This window comes from Chrysochloris asiatica, unplaced genomic scaffold, assembly GCF_000296735.1.
Source record: "Chrysochloris asiatica unplaced genomic scaffold, ChrAsi1.0 scaffold00196, whole genome shotgun sequence".
Taxonomy (NCBI): Eukaryota; Metazoa; Chordata; class Mammalia; order Afrosoricida; family Chrysochloridae; genus Chrysochloris; species Chrysochloris asiatica.
Genome location: NW_006408714.1, coordinates 5,764,521 through 5,776,512, shown reverse-complemented (window position 1 = coordinate 5,776,512; position 11,992 = coordinate 5,764,521). Strand labels below are relative to the sequence as shown.

At 37.8% G+C, this 11,992-nt stretch overlaps 1 protein-coding gene across 1 annotated transcript in view; it reads left to right on the top strand.

The window, feature by feature from the left end:
- Positions 1–11,992, top strand: part of SLC17A6 (solute carrier family 17 (vesicular glutamate transporter), member 6) — a 63,892-nt gene that overhangs the window by 38,557 nt on the left and 13,343 nt on the right. The window contains exon 7 of the mRNA XM_006872395.1: positions 4,603–4,745. Within this exon, the coding sequence (XP_006872457.1) occupies positions 4,603–4,745 (143 nt within the window). The remainder of the gene's footprint in view (positions 1–4,602; positions 4,746–11,992) is intronic.

The following is an 11,992-nucleotide window of genomic DNA, read 5'->3' as shown; positions in this document are numbered from 1 at the left end:
CAATCCCCTCCATGCACCAACAGCTAACAGTATTTACCTCTATTACCCTCCCTTTTTTGATGTACACATATCACATTGAATATATATATATTCAATGTGATATGTGTATATGTGAACATTTAAACATATATATATTTGTTTAAATGTTCAAAGGGTGCATTTTGCTAGCCAGCCTCTTGCCCACAGGCACACTGCCTTTCTCAGTTCATGGGCCTATGGTCCTCTGCTGCTCTGTATCTCTATGCATTGTCTCTGCCACTATCTCTGTTTTTGCTGCTTTTCTGGTTAAAATCCCTCATTCCTCTCACAGTCTTCCCTCTTGATGGTACTAGGGTCCTCTGTTCCTGAAATGAGAGATTAACTGCTCCACCCTTTTAGTTACACCTCTTCTGCATTTACAGTTGTGCCAATCACCATTAGACCTGATAACAATTATTCACAATTGAATCATAAAATCCTATCCCCATCATTATCAGATCCATCTAGACAAGATGAAAACTATTCATTGGGGATTCCATCTCATCCCTCTCATTCGGACCCTAACTACCCTCATGAAAGCTTGTAAGCCAGCTACTTCATGCCTTTTTAATCCCCCCAGTTTTGGTAGCTGAAGTCTAAGTTGCCTGTTCTTATGAACCCAGTGCCAAGGAGACAAGCTTGATCCTGAATATGAAGAATGCTTCCCTTTTAGTTGGAATTTTGGGCAACTTTATCCATAAGCAAAGGTCTAGTTCATCAAGTTGTATCAATTTATGCTTGCTTGCTGTATCAAACTTCTTTATCTGTATCTGATAGCATTCTGATCAGCAAGCCATCCAAGCTAGGTTGAATGGGTGCTATCTGCTAGTTTGGGAGTTCTCACCCACCTTCCCCCACTTCAGATCAGCTGGCCACTTCATTCTTAATTTTAGCCTAGGGTGGTTAGGCCAGTGTTCTTAGGTTTGGGTGTTCATACATCTCCCTGGATTTCAAACCACCCAGTCTTCCTCATTCTTCTCTCTTTCATCTCAAGGTCATCAGGTGTCTACAGAACATGGCCAAGCTCAGCCCACGTCTTCATTGTCACCAGTGAAGACATGGTGGTCACCAGTGAGCCTACAAGACTACTCGTGTGTTCCCTTTGGGTTTCAGTCTTAGATAGTGGTTTACCCTGATGAGTTGATTTTCTTGCCTTGATGTCTCCAAGGCAAACAACTTGTTGGATATTGTCACAGCCGAACAATCTGTTCCCCCCTCCCCTGCTGTTCCTTCAGGAAGTGTCTTTTGTTCCTCTAGTGCTCCAGGTTGGTCTCCCTGTCTTTTTGATTGTAGCCTGGTGGTTATGTGCTGTGGAGTTGGTTCTGACTCATAGTGACCCTGTACAGGGTTTCCAAAGCTATAAATCTTTACGGAGGTAAAAAAAAGTCTCATTTTCTCCAGCAAAACATCTGGTAGTTTCAAACTGCTGACCTTGCAGTTCGCAGCCTGATTCATAACCACTGTCCTACCAGAGTTCCTTGTATTTATTTTTAAAGACAACTTTTCATCATACTTTTTTTTACCTATAGCTTTCCTAGACTTTCAAAACATGATCAAACAGTTTAAAAGCACTTATTTATAGGGTGCAGCTATGATGTTGGAGCCAGGATGAACTCTTGGTGTAGTGCTGTAGGATAAGCACTGGACTGCTAACCCCAGGTTTGTTGTTTCAATTCCCCCACTTGTTCTTCGGAACCTTTAAAAAGGGTCACTATGAGTTAAAACCAACTTAAGGATGCTTAACAACAACAACAACAACGTACCTGTGAAAATGATGACAACCATTTCTCCTGCAGCCTTCTCTGTTTAGCTGGGTTTGATAAGTGATTACAGTGACCACACAGAACTCACACCAGACAGTTATGGGGTTTATTAGTGACACTAACAGATTACAAGGAGTCCTGGTGTGGCACTGCAGGATAAGCACTGGACAGCTAACTGAAAGGTCAACAGTTCCAAACCAGCAGCTGCACCTCAGAAACCCAATACAGGGTTGCTATGGGTCAGAACCGACTTGACAGTACACAACAATAACACAACAAGTTACTATGCAGGATCAGAAAATGCACAGGGTCAAGTTTTTTTGTTTTTTTGTTTTTGTTTTCAGTCAGGACAGGCTCTCCTTAGCTGTACCCACAGACAGCCTTTCTCTGCCTGGGCAATGTTACAAAGCTCCTTTAATGCTGCTGATAAATACCTAAAAGGCACACCACTCCACCATAAATCTCAGCCTGAAGGCACTTGGCTCTTCCTCCATGGGTCAGCAAGCAGTTCCCTTAATTAAGTACCCAGAGGCACCCACTCTACAATTAAGCTTCCTGTCCATTGTCATTCAGCTGTTTTTGCTCCTTGACCTGGGAAGTCCACTGCTCTATCTGGTGCTCTAGTTCTTTTTTCTTTCTTTTTTGCTGCTGCAACTCTTCTGCCACTTCTCCAGTGTCACAACTTTCTGTCCGGGCATTGAGGAGCATCAGTGCTCAGGGATCTCTGGGTCCAAAGCACATTCTCTACTCTTGGCTTTTTCATTGGTAGAGATATCACCCATTCCAAGTTTTTACAACCACAGGTAACTCTGCTAACCACTCACATCTGAATCATATAGTACATCAGCATCTGTCCCCACCTTTTCTTATTCAGATTCATCAGAAAAAAGTTGTTTGATGGGAGATTACAAAGACTGTGGAAGAAAAATGAATCTATCTGCTCCACTAAAGATTTACAGTCTCTGAAACCCTATACAGCATGTTTATGAGTCAGAATCAACTCAACGACACTTAACAACATCAACAATGACTAGACAAGGCATTAAATAATTCACTGCACCACATTATTCTTTTAGATTTGCATGTTCTATTTGACTTCAAATAGTGTTTGCTTCCATATTTAGTAATTAATAAGAGAAGAGCTCATCATAAGCTATAGTATAAAGGTGAACTCAGTAAAGTTTGAACAGGCAGACAAAAGTATTATAAAGACCAGAAACATTTAGATCATAAACCAAAGTACAAACAAATAGTATTAGGAAACAACGAAATGGACCACTGATGGGAAATCAGAACAAACGATTTGAAATTCTTTCTATTATTAATAATTTTGGATTTATATTACATAATAAGAGCATGATTTAATGATGAAATGTTAAAGAAAAGATAGAAAAGGACTTGTTGTTAGGTGCCATTGAGCCATTTTGACTTACAATGACATCCTTTTCCAGGATGGCTTCCTTCAGACAACAAAGTAAGAGAGACAGAGTCTCACCATCCCACTTCTAGGGAGCATCCTGGCTGTATTTCTTCCAAGACAAATTTGTTTGCTCTTCTGGAGGTCTATGACACTTTCAATATTTTTTGCCAATACCGTAATTCAAATGCATCAATTCTTCTACGGATTTCCTTATTCACTGTCCAACTTTCACTTGCATATGAAGTGATTGAAAATACCATATCTTGAGTCAAGTGCACCTCAGTCCTCAAAGGATTTGCAAAAGTTTATTGTGTTAGAATTTATAAATTCCAACTATTTGAAAAATGATCCATAGCCAAATGTTGTTTTTGTTAGGTGCCATTGAGTTGATACTGACTCATAGCGACCCTATACACAACAGAACGAAACACTGCCTGGTCCTGGGCCAATATTACAATTGTTGCCATGCTTGAGCACATAGATGCTGCCACTTTGCCAATCTATCTCGCCGGGGGTCTTAGTCTTTTTCTCTGACCTTCCACTCTACCAAATATGATATCCTTCTCCAGCGACTGGTCCCTCCTGAAAATATGTCTGAAGTATGAGAGACAAAGTTTGGCCATCCTGGCCTCCAAGGAGCACTCTGGCTGCACTTCTTCCAACACAGATCTGTTTGTTCTTTTGTCAGCCCATGGCATTTTCATATTCTCCTCCAACACCATAACTCAAATGCATCAATTTTTCTACGGTATCCCGAGTCAATAGTTTGTGCTAAAAATAATATGGCATACAGTCACATAAAGCATTATATGTTATTACATTTATTTTGGAGGATCATTTTTCATGTAATATAACTACTTGGGCCCACGGAATCTAGTGGATTTTACTCAGTATCCTATTTACTGAGTCTGGAAATATTAACAGAAGATGGAAATGAGCATTTCTTTTATCTAGAAATGTGAATCAGTTTTATATATTCAAGAAGACAACTAATAAAAGAATTTATCCTAAACATAAGTCTTTGAGGACAGATATTGTGTCTTGTACATCATACTTCTCACACGTGGCAGAGTGCCTGGAACAGTAACTGTTCAGTAGATATTTACTGAATATATGAATGAGTTCCAAATACTATATCCATTTAGTATTATTCATTGTTTCTTCTATACCACCTACTGTTCAATGTAAACAGGGAGATAAAATCTCAGGGCAAGAGTTCAGGAAGCTTGAGGTCTAGTGGTAAAAGACAAGAAGAGATATCTAAAGTCAGTTGAAGTAGCTCAAATTCCCCATCCTGTAGAATGTGTTTATGGTAGAAATATTATCCTCTTATTCCAGCAAAATGACTATTAAAGGATGTTGTGGCTTTCTTTGACTCTCCTTTTGCACTCTTACTTGCAGGAAGCTTTGGAATGGTCTGGTACATGTTTTGGCTTTTGGTGTCTTATGAGAGTCCCGCAAAGCATCCTACTATTACCGATGAAGAACGTAGGTACATAGAAGAAAGCATTGGAGAGAGTGCAAATCTTTTAGGTGCAATGGAAGTAAGAACTTTATTATGGTGTATATTTCTATTTTTATCCCCCATGCCATCCCTTAAACCAATCAAACTATTTTATGAGTTTGTATTTGACAGAATTAATTTGATCTCCATCATGACTTTTACTATCCATCCACATTTAGTTATTTTGAAAGATTTGTTGTTTCTTCCATCTGTAGTTTGTTTTTTCTCTTTATCTTTTTTTAGGCATCTTCCAACATGCCCTAGGTTATAGATATGATTGCCAACATAAATGAAGCAAATTCAACCAATATTTGTTCATTTTAAATTATAGAAAATAACAAACCCCTGAGCACAGCCAATGGGCTATTTTGTTTATTGAATACTTTAACTGTAGGTTTGATGTATGGCTATATATGATTTAGTAAATATTAAATCAATAATTGCTTAATAATGACCAGTGGTAGAAAAACATTGTCAAAATACTTTTACCACATATTGGTAAAATATCAGCATTTTTTAGGATTTTTATTATGAAGTTCAGCTACTACAAAGATAATGTTGTGAAACCATTTCTGATTATTTGGTTTCTTAGCTAGGATCTGCCTACTGAGTGAAAACAGAACACTATTGCAATAATACAAATGTTTTAGTCCAGGTAATATGGATATATCTTAAGTATTATTTAATGACTGCTAAAACTATTTAGTATTTTTTAATGACATTGTAATGACTACTAAATACTCTTTAGTATTTAGGTACTAAATAGAATCACCTGATACGATTTAAAAAGAAGGAACAGAAAAAAACTAGTTAGTGGAAGTGCTATTGGTAGACAGATTCTGTAATTCAGCACCTAATAAAAAAACATTTCTTTCCATGCTAAGTGTTGAAGGTACTATGCATTGGTCAGGAAAACACTGCTCCATGACACATCTGCTTCTGCTTCCTTTTAGTTGGTTCTCACTTCCAATTCTAAGTGGTCTTGATTCCAGCTTTGATTCTCTATTTTATTTGCTAGAGAATGGCTGGTTTGTCATCTCATCCTATAAAAAAAAGGTCTGTCTCCCATTATTGCTTAGCATAGCTTGGCTTTTAATAAAGAAGAAAAATTCCATATTGGATGTCATTCAGAAGTTAAATTTCAGTGGTTTAAAAAAATCCTTACAATGCAGTTGTTTCATGAGCTGGGTAAACTAGCATTGGAATTTTTTCTTCCAGTTTCCTTTTGTAAATGGACTGATAAGTTTTGTTCTTATAGTGACTACAAAGAAGCACATAGAGATGTGGGGGTGTGAGGGTGAGGGATTGGCATGATGGTCTGCTGCTCCCAGCTATAGCTGCTATGCTTGCTGTGAAGTCTTTTCAGATTCATGCCAACTCCATGTGTGCAGAGTGGAACTACTCCAATGAGTTTACAAGTCTTAGTGTGACGCTGTGGGATAAAGCACTGGACTGCAAGGTCAGTTTGAACTGCAAAGTCGGCAGTTCAAATTCACCAGTCGCTCCTTGGAAACCCTATTCAGGGTTGCTATGAGCCAGAACTGACTTCACGGCACTTAACGCCAACAACTTTTGGGAAGCAGATAACCAGGTCTTTATTTCTAGATTTCTAGAGATGTATTTGAACCACCAAGCTTTCAGCAAACAGTGAAGCACTTAACCATTTGTGTCACCCAGAGACTCACAGCAGCTGCTGTAAGGAGAAACTAAATAAGGTTTCATTTGTTGTGGGTTGTGTGTGTTGAGAGTCCTACCGTGGCACTGTAGGATAAGCACTGGGCTGCACGGTCAGTTTGAACCACAAGAGCATCAATTCAAACTCAACAGCCTCTCCTCAGAAACCCTATATGGGTCGCTATGAGTCAGAACCAACTCAGTGACACTTAACAGCAACAATAGTGGTTTATAACCATATACTTATTCAACTGTATGCAGACTATCCTATATTTGTTCATTTTCATTACCTTTGTATTCACTTGGTACAATTTCCCTAGAAATTGAAAATTTTGAGAAATGGTCCTTTTTTAGTCCTGACTAAATTTTTGTTTTTTTACATATCATGAAGACAGGTTTTTTGTTTTGTTTTATTTTGTATGTTTTTCTTTTGAATTGTATGTATTGGTGTTGATGACAATGTAACTTATCTTGCTTTCAAAGTCATCTTTAAAAGACTTGAACGTAAACCTTGATTAAGGTCAAGGACTCATTGCAAACCATTGTTGCAAATATGAATGTTTATACTTGATCCAGAAACAATACATTTTAAACTGGTTAAGAGGTGGCTTGTTTTAAATTAAAGGAAAAAGAAGTGGGATTAAGTTTACTGTCCTTAGAACAAACTGTGAAAATATGGTATAAAGGAGGTTTTCACTTTCCTTTTGAGTTATCTTTAATATTACTCTATAAGCTGTTAATAACACATTTTTTTTAACCTTAAAGTTGTCCCAAATAATGACATTAAGTGCATCAAACATGCCTTTGGTATATTAAACTTTGGTTCTTTGTGCATCTGTAACTTAGTTTTCTTTTTAAATATAAAATTTTTGCCTTTGGTACAACTAAATTAAATTAAAACAGTTGAGTATTAGTAGGCTGTGTATATAAAAAAGAATACTTTTTTTGGAAGAAAATGTCCTTTGTTGGAGTTTGTTGCAGTTAAAGTAGTTGTAGTCATCCATTTTCATTTGTTAATGTTTGCGAGTTTGTTTGGTGGGTTGCTTTTTGTTTCAAATACAATGTACAAACTTAAAATTCACTTTGTATCAAGTTGCATACAAAATGTTGATGCAGTGTACCACAAAACAAAGGATTTATTTAATGAGAGGTGCTTTGCTGGTGTTTTTTGGAAAAGTCACATTTAGATCTATTCTGAAACTATACATTTTTAAAAAATAAAACGTTATAGGTTTCCATTGGGGAGGAGGATAAAGACCTAATTAGAGTCATACTTAATACTTGTAATTTAGAGGATTTGCCTCCAGGAATAATGACTAAATGTGTGTCCTTTTGTTTTGTTTTGTTTTGTTTCCTCTAACTAATTTGGATAGATCAAGTATCCCAAATTATTGTCAAAAAGAGTTAGTTTTGTCTACTGGCTCTTCCTCAAATGGTATTTTGTTGAAAATAAAGTAACTGAGAAAAAATGTTCTGAGACATTTTTGATACACTAGTCTTAGGGGGAAATACCTGCTTTATATTGAGAATGTACATAATTTTTAAGTATCCTTGGTCTAATTTTTAAAAATGGGTGTCATAAACAAAGGCAATCATAGTTATATTGTTGAATTTGACCCTAGTTTGAATTTTAAAAATATCAAATATTTATGAATATTGTAAATAATTAGTTATGGTGGGTTCAGGATGTACCTGGTGGTCAAATTCTAAAACCTAGTTGTGCACATTTGTAAATTGACACAACCATGCACTCAGTATGATGCCTGATACCCACTGGTGGTCAAGATAATTTATAGATGGGTAGTGGAATCATATGCATGCGAAAGCTGAACAGTGAATAAGGAAGACCGTAGAAGAATTGATGCTTTTGAATTATGGTGTTGGAGGAGAATATTGAAAGTGTCATGGGCTGCCAAAAGAACCAATAGATCTGTTTTGGAAGAAGTGCAGCCAGAGTGCTCCTTGGAGGGCAAGATGACCAAACTTCATCTCTCATACTTTGGACATATTGTCAGAAGGGACCAGTCACTGGAGAAGGATATCATGTTTGGTAAGGTGGTGGGTCAGAGAAAAAGAGGAAGAACCCCAATGAGATGGATTGGCCAAGTGGCAGCATCGATGGATTCAAGCGTGGCAACAGTAGTGAGGTTGGCCCAGGATCGGGCAGTGTTTTGTTCTGCTGTGGATAGGGTCACTATGGGTCGGTACCGACTCGAAGGTACCTAACAACAACAATGGAATCATTTACCACTCATCTGTCAGTTTGTCGTACTGTGGTGGCTTGTGTGTTGCTGTGATTATGAAAGCTACGCCACCTGTATTTTAAATACCATCAGGGTCAACAACAGTGGACAGGTTTCAGATAAGTTTCCAGATGAAGACATACTAGGAAGAAGGAGAGAGAAACTACTTTCAAATATTTATTTAGTCCTTGAAAACTTTATGAGTAGCAATGGTACCCTGTCATTGATTATTGAATATTGAAACATGATGAAGAGCACTGGATTATTGAATATTGAAACATGTTGCAATGAAGAGCACCAGAATATTGTCAGATATAGTGCCAGAAGATGAGCCCTTCAGGTTGGAAGTCACTCAAAATGCCACTGTGTAAAAGCAGACTCCTCAAAGTAGAATTGACCAGAATGACAAGAATGGAATAAAGCCCTCAGGACCTTCATTTGCCGATGGAGCACAACTCAAAATGCAGAGAAATAGCTGTAAGCATCCATTACTAATCAGAACATGGAATATATGGAAGTATGAATCTAGGAAAATTGCAAATTGTCAAAAATGAAATGGAATGCATACACGTCGATATCCTAGGCATTAGTGAGCTAAAATGGACTGGTATTGGCCATTTTGAATCTGACAATCACATAGTTTACTATGCCGGGAATGACAACTTGAAGAGAAATGGCGTCACATTCATCATCAAAAAGAACATATCAAGAGCAGTCATGAGGTACAATGCTGTCTGTGATACGATAATATCCATCCTCCTACAAGGAAGACCGTTAATACCACTATTATTCAAATTTACGTACCAACCACTAAAGCCAGTGATGATGAAATTGAAGAATTCTGCCACCTTCTTCAGTCTAAAATTGATCAAACATGCAATCAAGATGTATTGATCATTACTGGTGATTGGAATGCAAAGGTTGGAAACAAAGAGGAAGGATTAGTAGTTGGAAAATATGGCCTTTGTGATAGAAATGATGCTGGAGATCACATGGTAGAATTTTGAAAGACCAGTGAATTCTTCATTGCAAATACCTTTGTTAAACAGCAAAAAAGATGACTATACACATGGACCTCACCAGATGGAATACACAGAAATCAAATTCACTACATCTGTGGAAAAAGCTTCTGGAAAAGCTCTATATCAACAGTCAAAACAAGGCCATAGGCAGAACATGGAACAGACCATTGATTGCTCATATGCAAATTCAGACTGAAGCTGAAGAAAATAAAAACAAGTCCACGAGAGCCAAACTATGACCTTGATTATATCCCTGCATTTAGGGATCATCTGAAGAACAGATTTGATGCATTGAGACACTAAAGATCGAAGACCAGAAAAGTTGTGGGATGATATTAAAAATATCATACAGGAAGAGAGCAAAAGGTCATTGAGAAGATATGAGAGAAGGAAAAGAGACTCTGAAACTTGCTCTGTAGTATAGAGATACTAAAGCAAATGGAAGAAGTGAGGAGGTACAAGATCGAACAGAAAATTTCAAAGGACAGCTCAAGAAGACAAAGTCAAATATTAAAACAAAATGTTTAAAGACCTGGAGTTTGAAAACCTAAAGGGAAGAACACACTCAGCATTTCTCAATCTCAGAGAACTGAAGAAAAAACTCAAACCTCGACTTGTGGTATTGAAGGATTCTGTGGGCAAGATACTGAATGATGAAGAAAGCATCAAAAGAAGATGGAAGTGGAATGTAGAGGTTAATGTTTTTTGACAAAAGGAGGGAAGTGATTGATTTTGCAGCCCAGGAGTGGAGGTCCCTGGGACCATCAAGTGAGAAGAGCAGAGAGTGAGACCCTACCTAGAAAGGAAGCAACACCAGGGATGGAGACAGAGAAAATGAAGATGGAAAGGCTGGGGACACTGGAATAAGGGAGGGAGAGGGGGGCTGTGTGCTGACATCCAGGGGGCGGGCCTGTGGGGTGTATCCTTTGGTTATTTGATGATGCATAGAGGGGATTGTAATCATTGCAATGAAACAAAATACAATAGGATGAATGTAAAACTGATGTTCTCACATGTAAACCCACATAATTCACAATAAAAACAAAAATGAAAAAAAAAAAAATGTAAGGAATACACAGTCACTGTCTCAAAAAAGAAATGGTCAATGTTCAACCATTTCAAAATGTAGCATGTGACCAAGGGCCAATGATCCTGAAGGAAGAAGTCCAAGATGCATTGAAGTCATTGTTAAAGAACAAGGCATAGGGAACTAACTGATGGAATACAAATTGAAATATTTCAACACAGTGATGTGGCACTGAAGGCACTCACTCAACTATGCCAAGAAATTTGGAAGACAACTACCTGGCCAACTGAGTGGAAAATATCTGTATTTGTGTCCATTTCAAAGAGAGGTAACCCAATGGCTTGCAGAAATCATCAGACAACATTGTTGATATCCCATGTGAGTAAAGTCTTACTAAAGGTAATACAGAAATGGCTACAACCATACATTGACAGAGAACGTCCACAGTGTCAAGCAGGTTTCAGAAGAGGATGTGGAATGAGGGATATCATTGTTGACGTCAGATTCTCTGCTTTCAGTAGGGAATATCAGAAAGATGTTTACTTGTGCTTTATCAGCTACACAAAGGCTTTAGAATGTGTGTATCATGACAAGATCTGAACAACATTGCAAATTATGAGTATGCTGGAACGCTTAATTGTGCTCATGAGGAACCTGTACATAGACCAAGAGCCAGTTGTTAAAATAGAACAAGGGAAAACCAAATCGTTTAAAGTTAGGAAAGGTGTGCACCAGGGTTGTATTATTTCACCATACTTATTTAACCTGAATGCTGAGCAAATAATCTGAGAAGCTATATTATATGAAGAATAATACATATAATACAGCTTCAGGATTGGAGGAAGACTCATTAACAACCTGTGATATGCAGATGATACAACCAGGCTTGCTGATAGTGAAGAGGACTTAAAATATTTACTGGTAAAGACCATACATAGCCTTTGCTAGGGGTTACATCTCAATGTAAAGAAAACAAAAATCCTCACCACTGGACCAATAAGCAACATCCATATAAATGGAGAGACGCTTGAAGTTGTCAAAGACTTCGTTTTGCTTGGATCTACCATGAACACTCATGGAAGCAACAGTCAAGAAATCATACAACACAGTGCATTGGGCAAATCTGCACAAGACTTCTTTAAAGTATTTGAAGAGCAAAGATGTCAGTTTAAGGACTAAGGTGTGACTGGTGCAAGCCGTGGTATTGAGTAATGCTGTCCAAGGAGAATACTGAAAGTACCATGGATTGACAAAAGAACAAACAGATTTGTGTTGGAAGAAGTACAGCCAGAGTGCTCCTTGGTAGCCAGGATAACCAGAC